The sequence below is a fragment of the Daucus carota genome, chromosome 4 (genome assembly GCF_001625215.2).
Source record: "Daucus carota subsp. sativus chromosome 4, DH1 v3.0, whole genome shotgun sequence".
Taxonomy (NCBI): Eukaryota; Viridiplantae; Streptophyta; class Magnoliopsida; order Apiales; family Apiaceae; genus Daucus; species Daucus carota.
Genome location: NC_030384.2, coordinates 48679551 through 48703728, shown reverse-complemented (window position 1 = coordinate 48703728; position 24178 = coordinate 48679551). Strand labels below are relative to the sequence as shown.

The window sequence follows — 24178 nt, the reverse complement described above, 5'->3', positions numbered from 1 at the left end:
CACCTGGAGGGATTGGAGTTGTGAGGGGGTGCCAATATGACTCCAGAGAGTGTTACCTGCAATCTCTTAAAGGTTTCAAAAAGAGTAAAGCACTGAAAGAACCCCTTGTTGCCAACACGGGTGGGGAGGTCAATATGACCTACTTCGTCCAATTTCCTGATGAAGGAGATAATCTCGAGCAATCAAAAGGGAAAGAACCAATGGAAGTAGATTCAGATGCAGAGCTTAAGCCCTGTTCTATATGGGAGAAAGGGGAGACATCTGGAACCAAAGAGGAGTCCGATCTAGACCCAAGGCTGCCCCTAGAGCCAACCAAGACCGGTCCAGCTGAGGATACTGTTGAGATCCAGGTTGGAGAAGCCAGAGAGGCCAAAATATTAAAGATAGGGTCTAAGTTGAAAGGAGAGTTGAAGGCAAGCCTTATCCGTTTTTTAAGAAGCAACTTGGATGTTTTTGCTTGGTGTCATGCCGATATGGTAGGAATCGACCCAGAGGTAATGAGCCACCATCTAAACATCGACCCTACCAAGAAAGGGATGAGACAGAAGAGAAGGCCCGTTAGTGGAGAAAGGGCCCAAGCACTAAAGGAAGAGGTTGACCGGTTGTTGGGTGCTAAGTTAATCAAGGAGTCGTTCTATCCTACATGGCTGGCTAACCCAGTCCTTGTCAAGAAACCTAATGGGAAGTGGAGAACCTGTGTGGACTTCACAGATCTAAACAAAGCATGCCCAAAGGATAGTTTCCCACTCCCAAGGATAGACCAGTTGGTGGATGCTACAGCCGGACATGCCTTGCTGAGTTTCATGGATGCCTATTCAGGATACAATCAGATCCCCATGCATGAGCCAGATCAGGAACACACCTCATTTATGACAGACAGGGGGTTGTATTGCTATATAGGGATGCCATTCGGACTAATCAATGCTGGTGCAACTTATCAACGCCTGGTAAACATGATGTTCAAAGACCAGATTGGTAAGACTATGGAGGTTTATGTAGATGACATGTTGGTCAAGTCCAAGGAGGCGCAAGATCACATTCGGCACTTGTCTGAAATGTTTGACATACTTAGGAAGTATCGGATGAAGTTGAATCCCCAGAAGTGTGTATTTGGGGTTGAGTCTGGTAAATTCCTGGGGTTCATGGTGAATCATCGAGGGATCGAAGCTAATCCTGCAAAAATCAAGGCATTACTTGATATGAAATCTCCTCAGAATGTGAGGCAAGTTCAGAGCCTTACAGGGAGGATAGCGGCATTGAATAGATTTGTGTCTAAGTCCTCAGACAGATGCAAAGAGTTCTTTAAAGCAATCAAGGAAGCCGGAAAGACGTTCGTATGGACGAATGAATGTGAAGAGGCCTTCCAAAAGATAAAGGAACAATTGGGAAAGCCGCCTCTCTTGGCCAAGCCCGTTGAAGGGGAAACATTGGTCTTATACCTGGCTGTCTCAAGATACTCGGTCAGCGCCGTTCTTGTAAAGGAGGAAAAGGATGTCCAATTCCCGGTGTATTACGTTAGTAAAAGGCTACTGGATGCTGAGGCAAGATACACTAGCATGGAAAAGTTGGTATACTCCTTGGTCTTAGCGGCAAGGAAACTTCGTCCATACTTTCAGGCGCATAAGATTGAGGTAAGAACTTCGTACCCTCTCCGTCAGATTATGCACAAGCCAGAAGCAACGGGAAGACTCATGAAGTGGGCTGTGGAGCTAGGACAGTTTGACTTGGATTACAAGCCTAGGGCTACTATCAAAGGCCAAGCCCTGGCTGATTTCTTATTGGAGTTTGAGGATGATGCTCAAGAATGGGCAATAGTACCATATAGTCCAGTTGTTGAACCCATTAAAGGTCTTTTAGTAGAAGATGACACCTGGTGGAACTTGCATGTCGATGGAGCTGTCAACTCTGACGGAGCTGGAGTCGGTATAGTTTTGGTTAGTCCCGGGGGGTGTCGATTGTTGAGTGCCATCCACTTAGGGTTCCCCGCAACCAATAACGATGCAGAATATGAAGCTTTGATCAATGGTCTAGCCCTAGCTGTGGAAATGAGGGCTAAGAACCTTATTGTGTATAGTGACTCCATGTTGGTGGTCCACCAGGTAAATGGGGGGTTCTTGGCTCGGGGTTGGAGAACGAACTTATACATGACCCATACGCAAGAACTGATGAAGAAGTTCAAAGAGGTACATTTGGAAAAGGTTCCTCGAGAGAAAAATGAAGGTGCTGATGCCTTGGCCAAGGCCAGTTCCCGAAGGGACACCAAGTTATTGGGAACTATCCAATTCTGTGTTCAAGAGAAGCCAAGTGTGTCAGAAGCACAGAAGGTCACCTGGTTTAGAGGAGATCTGATGGAAGTAGAAAAGGAGATTGTGGATACTTGGATGACCCCTATACTTAAGTTCATCCAGGAGGGTCAACTCCCAGAAAATATAAAGGAAGCCAGAAGTCTCAGATACAAAGCAGCAAGATTTGTAATATATGATGGTGTCTTGTACAAGAGAGGGTTCAATCAGCCGTTGCTGAAGTGTATTGCAGGGGAAGAGTGCAGTTATATCTTAAGGGAAGTACATGAAGGAATATGCGGCAATCACTCGGGGGGTAGTTCACTTGCACTAAAGATCCTTAGGCAAGGATACTACTGGCCAACTATGAGGAGTGAAGCAAGCAAGTTCGTGCAAGCTTGTGACAAGTGCCAGCGATTTGCCACATATTCATCTCGTCCTGCAGCAAGTCTGACTCAGTTACTCAGTCCATGGCCATTCGCTTTGTGGGGGATAGATCTCATTGGAGAGCTTCCAAAAGCCAAAGGAGGAGTCAGGTATGCAGTAGTGGCAGTTGATTACTTTACAAAATGGGCCGAGGCCGCGCCTCTAGCAACCATTACTGCTAAGAAGATAACAAGTTTTGTATTCAATTCAATCGTGTGCAGATTTGGTATCCCATACAAACTAATATCTGACAATGGGAAACAATTCGACAGCAAAGAGTTGAAGAAATTGTGTGATGACCTGAATATAAGGAGAAACTTTGCAGCTGTGTACCATCCACAAAGCAATGGACAGACTGAAGCAATCAACAAGATCATTAAACACACGCTGAAGGCCAAGTTGGAAGAAAAGAAAGGTGATTGGCCGGAGGAGCTTCCAATGGTACTATGGTCATACAACACTACGCCAAGGACAACCACTGGGGAGTCGCCATTCATGTTGACCTATGGCTGTGAAGCAATGGTACCAGTAGAGGTCGGAGCAGGTTCCTTCAGAAGAGACCACTTCCAGGAAGAGGACAATATGGTCAACCAGAGGCTACATCTTGACATGCTGGAAGAAGTCAGAAGGGAGGCGCAAGTTAGGTTGGCAGCATATCAACAAAGGACAGCTCGGTTCTACAACAGTCGAGTCAAGCCCAAACCATTCAAAGTAGGAGACTTGGTGCTGCGCAAGATGATGCCAGGGATGAAAGTGTCAGGTCACGGAGTGTTCGGTGCAAATTGGGAAGGACCATATCGCATTCGAGCTGAGATTTTTGGAGGTGCATATTACTTGGAGGACATGCAGGGAGAGCCTATCTCTAAGGCATGGAATGCTGAACACTTAAAGAAATATTATCAATAGAAACAACAACCTGTAATTGTTGAAGACAATAGAAGATGGGATGTTTTTGATGATTCCTTGAAGAGATGATAATAGTATTGCATTTTGTTTTAATTCTGCTGTTTACAAATATACGGCGCGCCCAATCTTGAGGCGCGCCCATTCGCTATATACTTGATCCCTTATCATCTTTGAAACGTTTTGACAAGACAAGGTGATAAGGAAGCTGATACTTTGTAAAGAAAAATCAAGCATCAAAAGCTTGCAAGAAGGAGAAATAGACCAACAAAGCGATCATCATCTATCAAACTACCGTAAATTCAAGATAGGGCGCGCCAGCAAACACGGCGCGCCACGTTGTCATCTACAGGTATTGTAACAGGATGAAATATCGAAGCACTTTTATATAAAAGATAAAGTACAAGAAAACAGGCAAAACAAGGGAAGGAAACATTTGATGATAAGCAGTTAATAAATTAAAAATAAGACTACAGAGAGGGCGCGTCCCAAATAAAAAAAAAAAAAACAACAAGTCACCAAAATCACAAGATAAAACAACTTGCAGGGTTACAGGGTCCCGCGCCCAAATAAAATCCAGAGTAGTAAAAGTAGATGAAATCATGCTTGATCCTGAGAAGAATCAAGGTTACCCTGTTGGGAAAGGACGGTTTCAGAAGCTGGGTTGTCCTGGTTAACATTCTCACCAGTAGCTTGCTCTATCTGAAGGATCTGATCGTTCGCTTCACCATCTGGGCGCGTCCCATCTTGAGGAGAAGGTTGTTGCAGAAATCTCTTAGCAGATTCTGATGCGGCTTCAAGCTCAATTTCCATTCTTTTCTCTTCAATGGCTTTGGCTTGCTCTACCTTAAATTCCTCAATCCAGGCTCTGGTGGACGGAACAAACTTCCCCCAGTCATAATCTGGGTCCACAGCCAGGAATCCCGTCACATAACTTCTGAACCCTTCAGCAAAAGATGCTTCCTGGGTCACTGCAAGTTGTTGTTTCACGTCCTTAACTTCATTTTCTAGAGAAAGGACGCGCCCACTAGCTGTGGTAAGTTCCTGAGCTGTTTTGTTTAACTCTGCTCTAAGATTATCCGCGTCCAGCTTCAGTCGGGGAATATCCTTGTCAGCCCGAGATTTGAATCTCTCCAGTTCAGCCTTATCTTTTTCCACATCAGATAATCGCTTTTTCAGATTGGCATTCTCCTCATCAGCAGCATCAAGGCGCGCCTGAAGCTTTTCTGCGTCAGAAGGGTTGCAGGTCAAATGGAAGAACAGCTCACCCGCGGCGCGCCTACATGCTTCCGCCGCTTGTTCTCCATTTCGTTGCTGCCAGTTGTGAAACCTGCCTGGACCAAAGTAAGTATCAGCCATCCGACCAAACCAATCACCTGCAGCAGTGACCGGGGCCTCATATGAAGATTCAGGAGTAAGGTTCGCCACTTTGGGTCTCTTGGAAGACTCAAGATTAATAACATTAGGTTTTCTTTTTTCAAGATCCTTCTTTTTTGGAGGGGATCTTTGGGAAATTGATTGGCCCACAGACACTTTATTGACAGCTTTAGAACCAGACGCGCCTCCAGACTGGGCGCGCCCAGTCTTCAAACCGAACCCACCTGGAAGAGACATGTCTGAAAATACATAAGAGAAAGGTTAGTCTGGAATACCAGTACGTATGTGTGAGCATATACGCGAAAATTAAAGCAAGGCAGCAATAAAGACAGTCAGATAGGCAGGATAACAGTAAAAGAATACAAAAGTGCAAGCAGATATATAAGTCAAGATAAAAGATGTGACCATAATCAGGCGCGCCCTGATCTGTAACACCATCAGAATAATCTTCCTCTTCCTCAACCTCGATTTCCTCAACCTCTTTGGCTTTCCTCTTGATAGGACGACCTCCATAGAAGTCCTGGTAGGAGCAGATTGATCCAACTGCGTTACTCAGAAAGCCATATTCTTTTAAACGCTCCGTAGTGACAAGATGATTAATAATCTTAGCCTCATACGGAAGATTAATAATATTTTCTGCTCTTCTTTTGGCGCGCCCAGAAAGAACAGATTGTTTTCTCTCGACTAAAAGAAGGAAGATTGTGTAAATACATAATAGTAGAAGCAACAATAAACGAAAGTAGATGAATAAAAGAGAAGGCGCGCCCAAACTTACTAGGAGAAGTGTTAAATTGAGTTCTAACTCTCTCGTCTGGCCAGGTATAGAAGAATGGTTCCTTCCATTTCTTCTCATTGCTGGTCTTTCCTTCAGACCATCCTGTGGAGTTGTGAGTCTTCCAAACCACTAAATAATAATAGCCCAGACTGGACGCGCCTAATCTAAAGAAAAAACTTAAATCTTCCATTGTAGGGGCGCGGTTGTTGTGGTCTTGATAAAGCATATACAAGGCGATGGCTAACTTCCAGCCATTAGGAGACAGTTGAATCGGAGCAATATATCAAACCACTCAATAATAGATCTGAAGTATGGATGGAGAGGGGGACCGATGCCTAGCTTTACTAACTTTGGTGTAAGAACCATTCTGGGGATGCGAAGCCTAGGATTGTAGTCAAAAATATGGGGTCTCATCCAGGGATGAGGGCGCGCCCAGATACATCCCTTATCATAATATCTAAGGCACCACTCAATCTCTGCCTTAGAAGCAGTGGAGGACAACCCTACACATGCCAATTTACCCGCCTTCTTGCGCCGTTTGGCCTTAAGGGTCTCACGTACGTCTCCTTCTTCCTCCCAGTCAAAGTCCAACTCACTATCCACTATTTGAGGATGAGCGTAGGGGTTAGGAGATGGGACTGGAGATGGAGGGCGCGTCTCATCTGGTGAGTCCTCCTCCCCAATGGCATGATAAAAGGTTCTAGCTTCTTCTTCGGCTGCAGCTTCTTCAGCATCCTCATCATATTCATCACCATCATCTGCTAGTTCTTCTGCATCAGTGTTATCTGGTTGATCATCTTCAGACTCAATAATACGGCTCCTCTTAGGATAATCATGAAGATCTTGGTCATCTTGATCCAAAAGCTCATGTATGTCGACTTGACTGGTTTCTGGCAACTCGGGAGAAGAGGCCCCACTTTCAGCCATGACTGTGGGGGGTTGAAGAGGAAAAGAGCGTAAAGGGGTTGGTGAAAGGAGATCTGGCGCGCCCAGAAAAGCCAGCTGCAAAAGAAAAGGAACGAGTTTTAACAACTGGGCGCGCCAAAATATAAATAAAAGAAAGAAGAAGAAGATTGGATGAAAATAATGAAAGAACAAGAAGGCGCGCCTAGAGATAGGGCGCGCCAAGAAAAGAAGAAAGAAGAAAAGATACGGCAGAGCAAAAAAGGAATAGTAGAAACCCTACAATACACCTCTATATGGAGCAAAAATATGGAGCTATATATATTATCAGTGCGAGACGCGTCTAGTCTATGTCAAACAACTCAAACATCACAAACCTCTATCTCAGATTAAAGATTCCTTAAACAAAATCAAACAGTGATACATACATATATACATACAATCAACAAATGAAGAACAGTGGAGGAAACCGAAGGGTTACATGCTCAAATCCATTAACATACTCGGTGAAATAAGAAGATGAAGGTACGAGAAGATACCTTATGAAGAGCAGAACACTGGGTTGGTCTCAGAATTCAGAATGGAGCACTGATGCGATCTGTAGAGCTCGGCGAAAGCAAACGGCGGCGAGAGGGTTTTTGTTTGAAGAGAAAACGCGAAGGAGATGAAGTGAATAAAAGAAATGAAAAGGAAAAAAAACCGTATTTATACTCAGGAAAAAAGAGAGAATTAAAATAAAGGTAAAATAACAAGTAATGGAATACAGCTGTACGCAATAAGGGTTTCAACGGTCGGGAAGATAGGGCGCGCCTCGATAGGTCAAAGACAGTTGTTGGAAGGAGATGGAAGTTTTAAAGATCTCATCGACATTTTCAATGCCACCAAGATCTGGGGGGTAGTTGTTATACGCAAAATTATGAAGAATAGCAATTGGGCTGGATCTATACAAGTGCATCTACATGGGCCAAGAAAGTCAAGATCAGTCCAATCTCAAAATAACCCTGTCAAAAGATAGGGCGCGCCATATCTTTGGGCGCGCCCACTTGCCAAGGAAAGTCCATTCTGTCATAATTGTGAAGGGCAGTGAGAGGTACTTTATGTTTAGGGGGACGCCCTTGAGCACAAGTAGATCTCATTGTTAAATTAAGAAGACCCTACCTTGTAGTCTAGGGAGTTGTCCTCCTTGGGAGGTAGAGGATAGAGAAGAAGACACCCTGAAAGGTCCTATCTCTGTAGTCTGGCGGGTTGTCCCTGTCGGGGAGTAGGAGAGTGCCCTTGCATTTGGGGTAAGCTCAAAGGGCTAGGCCTCATCGTATTGGGCCCCTTCCAGGGGGAAGAATCTAGAAGGGGAGGCCCAGCCCACATGGGTCTCTTAGGAGAAAGAACTACGTAACGGCTTGATCCCCTATAAATAGGGGTACGTAGGCAAATTGTAGGCATCGATCATTCTTGAGAGCTATTCCAGTTAGCAATCTTGAACCCTTTGCTTGCAATTGCAGCCACCCCATAACAAACAACCAACCATCTCCTACATTCTCGCCAACAGAAATCTTGATCCACGCCGCGAACCTCATCTTTGTTAACCTACCAGTTTTCTCCGTTAACAGTATTCAAGAACCGAAAAAATAATGTGAAGATAGCAGCCGGCAATAATTGTTGAGCAGCCGGTTTTTTTTTTTTTTTTTTTTTGACCAAGAGCAGCCGGTTTTTAATTATACATTTAATTGTTCCTACTTCATACTATATGACTATAGTGTTCTATAAACGTCAACAGTGTTGTTCCGATATAGTAGTATCATTTTCATGCTGTTCATACCTATACAAAAGTCAAAAAAAAAAAAATCAGCTGAATTTTAATGTTAACTTGTTTGGTTCCGAATTTTTCTGTCCGTGCTAAATTCGTATAGTCGAATTAATAATTTTATAAACGTCCCTTTAAAATCTAGCAAATTGTACCAGAATATCATCAGGGAATTTTGGTATGGAAAATCACATCATCGTATCGATTTAAATATCTAAGTTTGAGTGTTTGACTAATTAATTAATTAACTTTTAATCTTTGTTCAAGTAGAAAATTTAATGGCATGTCATATTAATTCAGCACGTAATAGTGTAATTAGAAGTTTCCATCAAGCCCAGATAGGCAGATACACAAGTACACAACTCGGAGGGAGTTCTGATATCGAACTTCTAGAAGTTTCGTCCATCTCAAATACTCAATTCGGTGATAGTACATCAAGTTAAAAACCCACTAATACTTGATGCTATCTTCATTCATTCGCCACTTGTTTTCTTCTTCTTTTTTAAACCACTGAGTCAACTCGTTCTTTCTAATCTCTCTTTTGTGCCATTTTGACCGTTGATTTCAGCTTGTTAGTGGAAAATAAATCGTGGGTTTGTTTTAGTGGGTGTACTGATTGAGTTTTGGAGATTTAATCAGCATGGCTTGGCCATTTTTATGCTGATGATTTGCTTGCTTGGTCAAAAGATTCAATTTTGTTTGACCCTCGATCAACAAGTATTTGTTTGTTTGTTTAATCCTTGTGTTTTGTTTGGTTTTTGGTGTTTTTGGCGATTTTTCGTGTTACAAATGAGACGTTTCGTTGTTCGTTTCGCATACGACGACGCAACCTGACTGACAGCATAGTGGTGGAGGCCGATGGCGGTGGTGATGGCGGTTTCGGGACGGGATTCGGTTTTATAATGGAAAGCGCTAATTATGCCTTAATTGAGGGCGTTAATTGTGCCTCCTAATTGAGGGCGTTAATTGTGCCTACTAATTGAGGGCGTAAATTGTGCCTGCCTTGTTTGAGGGCGTTAATTGTGTCTTAATTAAGGACAATAATGTTTTATTATTATGCCTTAGTTAAGAGTTTAATTGTCTCAATCATGAGTTATCATGATTGTGGGAATATTTTAATATAATCTGCTAAATATATCGACTTATATTCTTCTTGTTTTTTTTGTTTTATTTTCAGGATTCTTGGAAGAAGACCGGTTTTCTTTTCAGACATTAAAGTTTTATTGTCTAAATTTCTCCGGTCATTTTGCATGTCCGACGGTTAGATAATAAGCGTTCTTGAATGAAAAAATTATCACGGTGAATTGTCGATTCTCGTTGAGATTTATTCTCATTTTAAAAAAAAAAAAAAAAACCACTAATACTTGTTCGACATCATGGGCCGCCGTTATGGACTAAAATGTATAAACGCCCAGCCCAGTTCAATCACAATTGCAAAACAATGATAAGAAAAGACTGTAAGATATGCGACATGTGCAAATACTCTGTGATTTAGAACTGATCTTCTCTAAATCTGAGTCAAATTTCTTGAGTTCACAAATTGAGTCCAAGATTGTTGAAATAACTCGCTTCGTTATTGGTAAGTAGTTTCATACAGCACAACTGTAGACTTTTTATATTTAAACACTCAATTTTGACAAGATTCGAACTCTCGACCTCTTACAGAAAACGTGAGAGTGATACCATCCGATCAACTTTGACATACAGAGAAAGTAAAATGAGATCGAAAAACTCAACTGGGTAAATAAAATTATATCATGTCATTCGTTACATTTCTCTGTTTTATGGAATGTAAAACACACTTTTTCTAAATACCAAAGAATGATAAACAAATTTGTATGAGATGATTGCAAAGGGAAAAAGTGATGAAGCTTTAATATCACGGTCTGGATGAATCAAGACCTGACAGCTGCTTTATATATCATATCGAAAGCACTCTCAACAGATGACTTGAATTTCTGGGGATCCATTAGGCCTTTCTCCATTCCAACAGCAATTCTCACCACTTTCATATAGCTAACCATTGTTATAGTAAGGCTCTGCAGTTGATCACAAATAAAATTTCCTTAACTAAGCCGATGAAAAGGATAAACGACATGTGTTAATTAACATGCATATACATACCTGCGGAACCCCAACTACCATGAAATAAAAGCCCTTAATCGGATGATCAGCTAACGACATTCGTTCCAGTGGTCCGATCATATTTGATATAGTCATGCTCGAGTTGTTTAGCGTGCTATGAATGTACTGAGCCGTGGCCTAATTCACAGAATTCAGCATTGTTGAAACAATGAAAATGCTAGATCATTTTTTGTAACAGAAAAAATAGTGTCAATTCAGAAGGCGATTCATACTCATTTGTTTGCATACCTCAGGACCTCTATATCTCCTCACTGTCTCTAATAATCTGCCAGTGAGAAAAACAGCTGCAGATTCTCTCTTTCTCTTGATGATTTTCTGTGCCTTGTAGACGAACTGAGTCGGGTTAGAATATTCTGTTCCATTTAATTCTGGAACTGAGACGTGTAAGAAACCGAACTGATTTCCCCATTGCTTCTCGGCTGCAGAAGCATCAACCATCTCAGCCACTGATGTGTAGCCACCAATGTTCCTAGTATTGAGCAAGACCAGTGCAGTAGAAACTCCATTTCTCGACTCCTGGCTTGTTGCATCCATGTATAATCTTGTCCCCAGAAAGATTACTCCAGTGAGTACATCATTTATTGTCTGCCAAAATAAACAAATTTAAGCGATGAAAGCAAAGCAATAATTTGACAGCAAATATAACCAGATGTAACTATTTTTTTTATTGCGTCGATTGTGATAGCCACATGTGGATTGAAATCCTGGACCATTTATATCTTCCAATGAAATACACACATTCTAAAACAGGCCAATTGGATCCAAAGAATTAAGAGGTGTGGAGTTATGTTTTGTCCGAGCTAGCTGTTGATGTTGATACCAGTGGAAAATGTGTGCATGCATATGGGCAGAGATGTACACCGGTGATAAATGCCTCGATAGATTGTCTTAAAATAATTCAGTGAATTAATAATTTCTTCTGAATGGGCGTATCTGCCAAACATTATGTTTATAAATTACGTAATAAATAGGCATACAGAGCAGCAGAGGTGTAGCATATAATACAGTTTGGTTCAGTTCTTAACAGAAGTGCAAATTACAACAGGAAGTGCAGTCATTTTTACTGACCGGTTACATCTCAGGAATTTGCAATTTGTGAAATTTACATATTCTGATCAGATTAAACATATCTTTCATTCATATGGTTAAGTAAAAGAGATTCTTTCAATATTCACCAAATCATGAAAATATGAAATCATAGTGAAGTAAAAGGAAGACATACCACTCCAAGCTTGCCCTTGATTTCCTTGATTTGATCGAGTGAAAATGACATTGTAATCAGATTGATTGCCAGGAACTCCACTCCTTCAGTCCCAGATCTTATCGGTGTCTTATCATCTTGCAGAATGCTACTTTTCAGAAGACTCCATCCAAAATCAGAAGCAGAGTTAATCACAGTAGAAAACCTCTTAGTCAAACGGTTAAAAACAGTCTCCTTTTCATCATCCAAGTCTGTTTTCATCTGAAAATTAGGAAATGTCAAGGGAAGCCCTGGATTATCACATCTCTTGAGACACGAAAGAAGGGCTCCCATAAGTGAAAAACCATCACCAAGTGCATGATGAAGCTTGAAAACCAGACTACCAGCTGCATTGCTAGTAGGGTACTTAATTATATGGATATTCCACAAAGGCCGGCCTTTCGGAAACGATTCCATGGCTATCTTCGACAGATAATCATTCAGGCAAGCATCATAAAACTCCGGAAATTTCCCCTCTGGAAAAGTTGGGACATTTACATGATCTTGAAGCTCGACAAACACTTTTTTCCACTGCTTTACACCATTATTGTCTTCAACCTGTTGTCACAGAATTCCAGAACAACCAGTCGTTTAGAAACAGATGATACTTTTCATATTCAACCAAATTATTAACATCGAATTCACAAACAACCTCACCTTCATGTTTTTCTACTCTATCTATGTCTATAAATCTTTTCGCATTAAATGTCTTAACATGGCAAATAAATCCAGACCAGCTTAATGAGGAAACAAACTCTTTTGAGGCATTTTAAAGGTAAACTAACTTAATTAGGAAATATTTCACATTGAAGTCTAGGAACAGTTCACATCAATGCTAATACTGCTTAGCCAAGAAAAGTAACAAATGATTTTTTTTAATACGTATTCATATGCTCGTTCCATTTCAAAATAGTAGTCCAATTTTGACTTCCCGGACTTAAATTGACCCGAAATAATATTAAAATTATTAAACCCAAACAAATGAATCCAATGCACCATGTAAAATTGACTAAACAAAAGACAGAAATGTAGATAAATCACTGCATAATACTCCAGCTAACAATGCAGGCACACACATTACCATAATGGAGGAGAATCGGGGATTAATCGGAAGGAATAGATCTTTGAGGAGAGTGAGAGCAAGGGAATCGTCGATAGGAATCTCCGATTCCAGGACGGAGAGAACAGAGATGGAAAGAACAGAACTGTTGAAGTACTGGCCAGTAGGACTAACAGGAACTTCATCATCAGACCATAAGCCTTCCATGTTTATTTTCTGATGCTGCATTTTTCAAATTAAGTGCGTACGTACATTTGCACCACAGCATACATATTTAAGGAGCGGACGGGCATAGGGGTGGTTACAAAGTATTTATTACACTCAGCAATTTTGTGAATGCATAAGCTGTAAAGAGAAAGGGCACTGGCCCTGGAAACCTAGCTTTGCATTCATCATTTTCCAACCATAATTAAGTTGGTGAATGTTGTATCATCATAAATTTCTATCGCTTTTACTCCAGTAACCTTCTCTTCGCACATTTAAACTATTTTTTTTATATAATTTGAACACACTAACTTGCAACTTTTTTTTTTGAGTAAACTAACTTGCACCTTGATTTCGAGAATATAACATGTGCGTTTGGACCGTTAGTCGTAATGAAAATCGGAAATGAGAATAAAGAGAATGGAAATGAGCAGGGAATGGTCCGAATGGATATCCATGTAGAGAATGATTTGTCATGCAAGTGGGATTGGATTTGGATCTCATTCCATGTCATAAAATTGTTAATCAAATACCAACACATAAATTTGATGTTCCGATTCTCGTCAATCGAAATCATTAATCATTGACCAAACTCTCCCATCAGTGGGTCTCCAGGCTCTCAGCAGTCAACGGATATAATATATTAGCTTTTTCGGGAGGCAAACTTATAAACTTACGAATTAATTTATCGAATGGATTATATACAGAAGCACTTATATGAAAGGCTGGATGTGTGGGGTGCATGCAATTCAGCTTCAGCTTATAATCATTATTACTGCAGACGATGTTTGTGCAGAGAGCCATCCAACAAACCCGCAGCGTATATGTCGCATCGCATGTAATTTTTAGGTTTGTCATGCGTTAAAACATTCAGGATATTCACCCACCTTTATTTAAAGCCCTTTCGTTTTGTTCTCGCAACTCATCTGTTAGGAATAAGCTGCCGACTCTATTCTACAGCATGTTCATCTCCGACCTCAAACGGGACATAAAGCTGTTTATAGTTTAAGATGAAAATTGTTAACAAGTCTCAAATTGACGAATAAGCGCAGACTTAAAGTATTATATTTATAAATTATTCATAAATATAGATATTTGTTGAATATCTTTACTCATAATAGATTTAAAAATAATATTATTAACTATAAAATCGAAATTCGTAAAAAATTAATGGCATGACATATCCAAACATTTACATCAATCGACTAACCTTTCTATAAATGCAACCTAAAGTTAAATCATCAAACTTCTTTTGAATTTATACCTAAATAACTTTATTCAACAAAATAGCGGATACTTTTGATTGTCAATATATATATATATATAAAGGAGGATGCGAGCGTCTCTATGATGGCTCGATTCAGTCTTCTAATTTTTCTTAAATTTTGAAATAAAAACATAATTAAAATTCAAAAAATCAGGTTCAAGAATTCTAAAAGTAATACAATTCTTTTCTTATTAAATTCTAAAGATGATACAATTTTTTTCTTATTTAGTATTTCATATTGGATTCTAAAGATGATACAATTTTTTTCTTATTTAATAATCTTAAAAAAAATAAGATTATATTTATTCAAACTAACAACGATATATAAAATACATCTTAATTCTTAAAACCTCATTTGAATTATTACTGGTTCTTTGTTTATGTAATTGCTAACTAAAACCCCATTTATCATAAAACCTTGATATTTGCCATGCCATTCATATATAATATGAGGTCCAGATGATTTGATATGTTGGTGTCGTGTAATTAGGGGTGTGCATTCCGTTCGGTTAATCGAAAATCGAACCAAAAAATTGAAATAATTTTAGTTTGGTTAACCGAATTTTAAATTTCGGTTCGATTTTCGGTAGCCAAATTTTGATATTTCGGTTTTTTGGTTTTTAAACCTCGGTTAACCGAAAACCGAATGATTAACCAAATTTTTATATACTATATAAAAAAATAATATTTTTGATTAATAGTATAAATATTTTTATAATTTATAAACGTGTATCTACTCACTTCCGAGAATATATACTACCTACGTAAATACCAGTTCATTAACTTCTATCTATCTGCTGCTTCATACGCCTCAAACCCTCAAACACATTGGTGTATTACAGAAACAGTCTCCGGCCTTGAGGTTTATTTTGTAAGACACTGAAATAGCTTTTGTAGTTATTTTTTATTCTCGCCAAAGCCTTTTTATATTAACTTGGAATATAAACTTGCTTTTATTTCATAATTTTCACTTTACGGATGTTTTTTGAAAATTTTGATTAATAATTTTGATTTTTGGTATTAACCGAAATTTAAATTTCGGTTCACTTAAAAATCAAAATTAATTCGGTTCGGTTTTCGGTAGAATTTTTTATTAAAATTCGGTTTCGCTTAACCGAAAAAAAAATTGATTTTGATTTTTCTAATTTTTTGAGAGAAAATAAATAAAATAGTTAAGAAATAGGAATCTTAAAAGAAAAGAGGGATAATTCTAAATTATTAAGAAACATTCATATATAATATGAGGTCCAGATGATTTGATATGTTGGTGTCGTGTAATTAGGGGTGTGCATTCCGTTCGGTTAATCGAAAATCGAACCAAAAAATTGAAATAATTTTAGTTTGGTTAACCGAATTTTAAATTTCGGTTCGATTTTCGGTAGCCAAATTTTGATATTTCGGTTTTTTGGTTTTTAAACCTCGGTTAACCGAAAACCGAATGATTAACCAAATTTTTATATACTATATAAAAAAATAATATTTTTGATTAATAGTATAAATATTTTTATAATTTATAAACGTGTATCTACTCACTTCCGAGAATATATACTACCTACGTAAATACCAGTTCATTAACTTCTATCTATCTGCTGCTTCATACGCCTCAAACCCTCAAACACATTGGTGTATTACAGAAACAGTCTCCGGCCTTGAGGTTTATTTTGTAAGACACTGAAATAGCTTTTGTAGTTATTTTTTATTCTCGCCAAAGCCTTTTTATATTAACTTGGAATATAAACTTGCTTTTATTTCATAATTTTCACTTTACGGATGTTTTTTGAAAATTTTGATTAATAATTTTGATTTTTGGTATTAACCGAAATTTAAATTTCGGTTCACTTAAAAATCAAAATTAATTCGGTTCGGTTTTCGGTAGAATTTTTTATTAAAATTCGGTTTCGCTTAACCGAAAAAAAAAATTGATTTTGATTTTTCTAATTTTTTGAGAGAAAATAAATAAAATAGTTAAGAAATAGGAATCTTAAAAGAAAAGAGGGATAATTCTAAATTATTAAGAAATAGAAGTCTTGAAAATATATAATAGCTAAAATCTATGAAATCCTAAGTAGTTAAGAAGTAAAAATCTTAAAAGAAAAGAAACATAATTCTGAACAGTTAAGAAATAGGACTTAAAAAAAATATGATAGCTATAATCTATGAAATTGAATATATTTATCCAATTATAATTATAATTTTATCATAATATAAATGATTTTTGATTAGCATTGTGCTTTAGGGGAGGACGGCCCAAATGAATTTTTATCTAAATAATAAAAAAAATTCTATCAGCATTATGTTTGACTAGAAAACGGCTAAAATAATTTTTTTATCTAAGTTATAGTATATTTTTTATTAAAACGGGACCACGGCTTAAAATTATTTTTCATCCAATTATAATTTTTAACTTTATTATAATTATAATATTTTTTTTATTAGTATTGTGTGTTGATGGTAGGTTGACTCAAACTAATATTTATATTATAATATTTTGTAATTAGTATTGTGTTTGACAAGAGAGCGGCTCAAATTAATTGTTATCTATATTATTATATTTAATTTTATCATAATTATTGAATAATATTGTCTGGAAGAACGTTTCAAACAATTATTTTATTAGTATTGTGTTTGACAGGAGGTCACTTAAACAAATTTTTATATTAATTATAATATTTTTTATTAGCGATATGTTTAACGTGAAGATGATTCTTAATTTTTAAGCAATTATAATAGTAATTCGTATTAAAATTTATAAAAAATTAATAAAGCCGTTGCGGGAACACGACTCAAAATAACTTTTATGCAATTATAATATTATTTCGTATCAAAATTTATAAAAAATATTCTTTATTAGTATTGTGTTTGAGGGGAGGGCGGCCCAAATTAATACTTATCTAAATAATAATAAATTTTCTATTAATATTATGTTTGATGAAAAGTAGCTAAAACAATTTTTTGTCTAAATTTATAAAAAATTCAAAATGACACCGCGAAGCGCGGCTTTTTTCACTAGTTTTCTTTATAAAAGAAATTTTTGTCAATTGTCTCCCCCTATAGTAGGTAGCAAATAGGTGAGCAAATGAGGTAGTAACTCGTTGCACGTGACTGACAGTGGGATACACGTGAGTCCCGTAATACTCCTATAGGATCAATTAATTAATCAACTTTCTATTTTGAGTAAAATTTTTAAGTCAAATGCAAGACATGCTGTGAGGTTGAATAGTAGCCGGTGGTTGATACATTAAATCGAAGATAAGAAATTACGGGGTAAAATAAATTCTAGCACCACCTTTGTCCACTATCATTACTAGTTACTACCCAAATTAAACATAAACGTCTTTTCATCTAAATCAACCCCATAAATGGTGTCTCGTCCGATTGTAATTTATTATTCGGAATGGTCTCACATTCACATGCCCTGCAAGATCACCTATATTTAAAATTATGGGTTGTATTTTGTATACCATGCTTGCTAGGAAGATAAAATCAGGGATATTTGGCTAATGGGTGGAAATAAAAATGAGTATGGATGAGTATTTGAAAGAAAGTGTAGCAAATGATTTATTCTCAAATAAATTGAGATCCCATTACAGGTCATAAAATTATTCCGATTATTATTAGATAATCATTAGATAATTTCGTTTTAAGATATTAGGAAAAAGAAAAAAAAGAACATGCCCTTGCGTTTGACTTTAAAATTTGATTATTATTAGATGGAACTGCCCTTCGACTCGCTATTATACTTAAGAATCTCAATGCATAAACATCTGATTATTTATTATAAGCTTATTTGTCTTAAAACTTCAATGTATACTATTTGGTCAAAAGCCTAATCTAAACAAATATAATCATATTTGTAGCAACGATTCAGTAGTTTTAAAATTGTGAGATCCTGGGAGGGGTGCATTTCCTGGCCGGAGTATGATCACCACTTCTAAACCTGAGAAAGTATTACAGCAAGTGGACGGGAAGTTCCATTTCAGTAATTAATTGGTTACTGAAGAACCATGCAAGAGATGAAGACTTTTATATATGTAAAAAAAATGGTTTTAGTGATTTTTACCTACTGCCCTTGCTGTCATAGCTGCTTCCATGTCACTTGTCACGAGCAAAAGCTCCTCAGGTTTATCAATGCCGACTGTTTGCAGTATCTCCAAGTAACTTTTCGGTTCTGTTTTGCCTCTGCATTAGTATATTTCTAGGTGTGACATTTTTGTGCTATTAAGGATCCACTGATAATTCCAGATGGCATATGTTCATTGTACATACCCTGTTGTGGTATCAAAATAGCCACATATGTACTTCCTCAAGTCCCCGTGTCTGGAGTTGCTAAACAAAAGCCGTTGTGCTCCTCTGCTACTGCTCGAATATAGGTAAACCTGAATCACGGGACATTGTCAATTTATCAGCCAGCAGCAGAACAGTAGCTCAGATTTTTCTAGAATTATATAACTAATAGCTTGATTTTTTTTTCCCATAGACCTCATTTGTTATATATACCAACTACTAATTTTTAAGTTCACCACAACAGCGTTGACAGACTTTAAGAGCTACAGTACTTATAAAAGAATCTGATCTCTTTCATCTGTAAGATGATATAAAAGTTGCAATCAACAATATATTTTTTGGGGGAGATTTTGTCTGATCCCAGGATTACGCAAGAAATGAGTCTTCCTTGCTGGTTCAGCAAGGGGGTGTTCAGGGGCGGAACCAGAAAAATTTTCCGGGGGGGCAAAATCTTACTAAAAAATTTTCAAGGACAAAATACTACAAAATTATGAGTTTTGGGGGGACTAAATACTACAACTTATGAATATCAATCATATAAATTGATTATATATAAGGGCTTGGGGAAGGTTTTTTTTTTTTTTGGGGGGGGGGGGGGGGGGTGTTAACAATAACACCCTGCGTGTTTAAATTAACAAAACGATCATGTCTTTTTGTCACCAGAAATAGTACTGAAGGAGTTGCCATGACACCCACTCAAAAAGAGAAAAAATTACTTATTTACTGTTTGCAACCAAATGGCCTACCCTTTGTCGCCGGGAAATGTAGAAGCTATATGGTCCAAGGTTGCTCTTTGCTGGGGAATGTAGAACCTGCATGGTCCAAGGTTGCTCTTTGCTGGGGAATGTAGAATGGTCCAAGGTTGGGTGTAATGAGCAGACCAGACTGATTCTCTTTTATGGTTTCAGTGCGTCTGTGGTTTTATTTTATTGTGTGTGTGCTCGTGTGGCTAATCTACATCATAAGTCCGGTTCCTATCTAGCATAAGCTTCAGCATTCTCCATGGCATGGGATTGCATATTGGTTCTGACTTGATGGACTGGTTATAGGCACCATAGAAGTGAATTGTAGAATATATATATATGAATTTTAACAAAATAACTAAAATTAAATATGATTCCGCAACTCGCAAGTACTTGTATACCTTGATACCCGAGGCATGCCATCTTCCTAGAATTTCTGGCATTTCATTGGACATGACACCAACCAACTCACTGGTTTCAAATGCCGATTTCAATACGGGATTCTGCGTTATAATAGAAGATGGTATAAGTGCATTTTTAAATATAGTTTCAAGACAAAGCAAGCTGTTCCTGAATGAAATTATTTGCTTTAACAAATGCTTATCAAATGTACGAGTCATGCAATTGCTTAATGTGTCCTTGCTGCTTGCAGGATTATTAAGACCTATATTCTTTTAAAATTTAACAGTGTCAAACAAACCAATAAAATGATTTACCATGCTTTTGCTTGTGTTAGAGGGTAAGAATTTGGTGGGAAGTGAAGTTGCTGTCCCTTCTATGTCAAGAAGAATAGACCGCTGCATCAAAATTAGCACAAGAATAAGCATTTCATAACTTAACATTTGCAACAGAAAAAACACGTATATTCCTTATTCTGTTATCTTAACAACTAACCATAACTTGTTTTAGGTATCAATACTAGCAAATCTATACGGATGTGGGAAGCTTTGAACAGTTATAAGTTTTTTGTAAGAATAGAAAGGGAGCCAATAACTTACCTGTACAAGCTCAGTGACACAACCAAAGCCAATAGTTTTCTTCCTCATGGCACAACCATTTTTCATGCATCTGCAAACTCCACTAGAGGGATATGGATCATGGCCTGTGGAAAACCGATCCAATCCCAACTGATGCATCTTAATTGAAGCATCAAACAGGTAGTGATAACATTCAGCCTGTTAGAAGACTAGTTAAGTAATTGGAAAATGAAATTACATATAGTGGATTCAGTTAAGTTTTGTACATATATATACACTATTAAAGAGAATGTAAAATGACCACTAATATCACTTAAACTTCAGTTCATGTCTTTTCTTTTTTTTTTGGGTAAGAGGTGCTGCCAGAGGATCAAAAAGGAAATGAGCATATTTTTCCTGCTAATGAAATACGAAGCATATACTGTATATCGTAGAAACAAGAACTGGCGCATTTATGTCTACTTGCAACCATCAAATTTATTGTCGTTCAATCGCCAATAGTTTTATTTGGTAAAAAAGCAGAAGAGTCAAAAAAATGTGGATGAGAGCCATAAACAACTATAGTTACTAAGACCATCCAAGTTAAGTGCTTGAGAGGAAGCAGATAAAAGATTGCTGGTGAGGGTAATTTGGTTCACCTAAAAACTTTACGGGGAATCTTATATCACCAAGAATTATGGGCAACAAAAATCTATCTTAAACTTTACGTACTTGAGTCTTTGCACTGATCCATGTTTCTCCCCAGATATACACACCATGGTTGCGAACAAGCACTGCTGTTGTCTTCGGATAAGCTTCGATCTGTTAATGCAAATAAAAAACTGATGACTTAATAACAAATTAAGGAGAGAGGGACTACATTTGAGGCTATAATGGAAGAGTAACAAATAAAAATCATTAGTTCGTCGAGCATATGATAACATACCGCTTTAGTAAAAGATTCTGTAAGCTCCCCTTCATATGCAGTGTTTTCAATTATTGGAACCACAAGTTCGTCATGGTAACCATGTCCTTCAATTCCTTTTATCATTTCCATATGAGTTATCTGCAGAATTATAAAAATTATCTAACATATTATAAGACAAGGATATGACTCCCAGATTTCTCTGGTGCAAAAATTTGATCAGCCAGTAACTGTTATAAAAAATAAACATGTCTCAACCAAATAATGCAATTCAACAACAGCAGAGACAACAGATAACTAAGTAGTATTATATTAGGAACAAAATAATACTTTTGCCCAGATTTTAAAAAAAGGTATACGAGGCAAAACAGAAGAATGCTTTAAATATTTACCATGGAAAGTACCATTTTAAGAAGAAAAAGAGATGGTAATGGAATGAATATAAATTATATAGTACAAAACCTCAAGTAGAACAACCTGTAGTTATTGGCAGCATGCAGAAGAACCTATGTTAAAATTTATTTGAAGCATGGAGAAATTCAGAACTTACTCGGAACTCCTTGGACAGAGGATGGATCATTGTTACAAGACAAGCCTCTATTCCATGACTATGAATCACGGCCCCAGCATTACGCATCTCATAGGCCTGCAGAAAAGTCAGACGGAAGATCATAGCTGAAACATTAACATACATACATAAAAAGAATATTCAGAGTTTTTCTTTTTTAAGGAGTACAATTACATGTGATTGTAGAACATTTATATGAATATAAATGATAAATCAAGACTCAAGAGCTGTACATATTGCTGCAGACCTAGTTGTGAAATGCAGATGACATGCTCACACATGTTAAAAGACGGAAAATGAGAGATCTCTAAGAGCGGTTGCCAAAACCACAGAAGAAGTTGATAGTAACTACTGTAATTATTTAAATTAGTAATTATGACTATAACAACATTTGACCACTCAATTGCCATTATACCTTCAAGAAAATAGGAGCACAGTCAGTACACTTTGGAGGTTTATGAGGATAAACCTTGGTATTAGGTTTGCACAAAATACAACCATCACTAGAAAGCACAAACATGTCATCTGGGTCTACCTTATCCTTCTGAACACCTTTACAAGAACAGCCTCAGATATTTACCAGTAAAATTAATATATAAACGAGGTGAGCAAGAGCAACATACACACATTCAAAACGAAAGATAATAGAGAGAACCTGAAGGGGACATGACAATTAATTGTGAAGACCTGGATGTAGCATTATCATGGACTCTGATAGTAATGCTGCCTCCTGTACCTGATACCCAGCCGAGCGTGTAAACGTGTCTACAGAGTTCAGACACCAAGCGCTTCGTTTCCTTCACCTTATTAGTTTCCAGATTACTATAGACTGGATCTGTCATGTCATTGAAAAATTCAGGGTTAGATTTTGCAATTCCAGAAGAGGAGACTGATCTCAAATGCAAACCTGAAGACATATATTGTAATTACTAGAAAGTGATCAGCTGCAACAAAAAGAATATATACTAATTTTCAGTACCTTTGGAGTTTAAAATGTATGCCTTTTGGTTGCAGTTGCTTCTCTTATTACATGGACCTCCTCGTCGTCTTTGAAACAACGAAAATGGGAATGATTTGATACACCTTTGTCCCGAAGCATGCTCTGATTCATGAATGTTCATCATGACAAATCCTGAACAATTCCTATCCAATGAACAAGTACACAAATGAACATTCATTTATATTACACGATCCGAAACAAGAAAAACTGTAGAAAGTGACTTAACAAGAATTGATCACCTTACTGTCCCTGGTGGCCTTGTTTCAAGAATTACAAAGGATCACATGAGCAGTACATACGATAGAATCATAATATTACACGATCCGAAACAAGAAAAACCGTAAAAAGTGACTTAACAAACCAACTGAAAGCAACTATATAATCAGATTTCTTATTTACAAGACCAAAATAAATACATATGTACGGTGACTACATAAAAAGTCGTTATGCGATTCACTAATGCAATTTATCAAACAAGACTAGTACTAGTATGCAGGGGCATTTTCTTTTTATCAAATTTCATTCTTAAATTAGTACTTTTCTTGGATCTCGAACTTAAAATCAGTATATTTCTTGAGACTCGAAGAATAGAGGTATATGTTTAAACTTGATCTGAATTGATAAAATGAATACGTACCTTAAGAGATGAACTCAGAGGTTTTTTGGTGGAATAGATGATGGTTGTAGGAGCTTAAGAATTGATGGTGGGAAATTTGAAGCTGTAGGGCCTCTTTTCACTAGGGGAATTCACCGAAAAGACTATTCAATTAATCTAACCGTTTGGTTCAATTTTATCGATATGTAATCGGATTAACTCTCTTCATATTCGAGTTTATTAAACCAAATATGACTTTTATGTGTTCCCTGATTGTTCATCCGATTTTTTATAATAACATTTAATAATAATGATATATTTTTACATATGTTGATAAATTAATTTTACTATTTTTGACAATTAACTAATTTAAACTTATATTATCGTTGTTATTAACTGTGTTAGCGAAATTAAATAACTAGTATGTAGTCTTACTAATATTTTTTTTCAAAAATTTTAACTGACAAAAGAAATGAGTTTCAATTTTGTAAAGTAATTTTTTGTTTTATAACTAAATAAACAAATTAAATGATATTTTTTTTTTTGCATCGGTCTTAAAATCTGGAACAAAACATACTGTACTCTAATTTCACTCCTTTTCTGCAGAGCCATTTGTGCAAGGAATAATAATTAATGACAATTTTCTTTAATCTCGTATAATTTCATAATACTAAATTTCATATTTGACTGTTTGACTTTTGATCGGTCAAATTGACCAAAATTT

General features: G+C 37.1%; 2 protein-coding genes across 4 annotated transcripts; both read right to left on the bottom strand.

Annotated features, from left to right (window-relative positions):
• Positions 1-10185: 10185 nt before the first annotated feature.
• LOC108216877 (wax ester synthase/diacylglycerol acyltransferase 4) lies at positions 10186-13224 on the bottom strand. The gene is made up of 5 exons (XM_017389735.2): positions 12934-13224; positions 11835-12410; positions 10841-11197; positions 10592-10729; positions 10186-10506 (listed from the first exon to the last, which is right to left on the bottom strand). Exons 1-5 carry the CDS (start codon positions 13138-13140, stop codon positions 10363-10365), a joined length of 1422 nt encoding a protein of 473 aa, XP_017245224.1. The 5' UTR covers positions 13141-13224; the 3' UTR covers positions 10186-10362.
• Positions 13225-17742: 4518 nt separating this feature from the next.
• On the bottom strand, positions 17743-23710 carry LOC108217924 (probable bifunctional methylthioribulose-1-phosphate dehydratase/enolase-phosphatase E1 2). 3 transcript variants are annotated; one of them, XR_001806262.2, is made up of 13 exons: positions 23497-23710; positions 22839-23002; positions 22515-22694; positions 22275-22411; positions 21842-21937; positions 21313-21432; positions 21099-21188; positions 20409-20585; positions 20127-20207; positions 19812-19913; positions 18650-18759; positions 18444-18551; positions 17743-18320 (listed from the first exon to the last, which is right to left on the bottom strand). XR_001806262.2 is itself a non-coding variant. In XM_017390834.2 (13 exons), exons 2-13 carry the CDS (start codon positions 22981-22983, stop codon positions 18229-18231), a joined length of 1449 nt encoding a protein of 482 aa, XP_017246323.1. In that variant the 5' UTR covers positions 22984-23002; positions 23497-23710; the 3' UTR covers positions 17750-18228. The 3 variants fall into 3 exon arrangements, 1 of the variants encoding a protein (XP_017246323.1); XM_017390834.2 differs by having other exon boundaries at positions 17750-18320; positions 18444-18562; XR_001806263.2 differs by lacking the exons at positions 17743-18320; positions 18444-18551 and adding an exon at positions 19414-19706.
• Between the last annotated feature and the right edge of the window lie 468 nt (positions 23711-24178).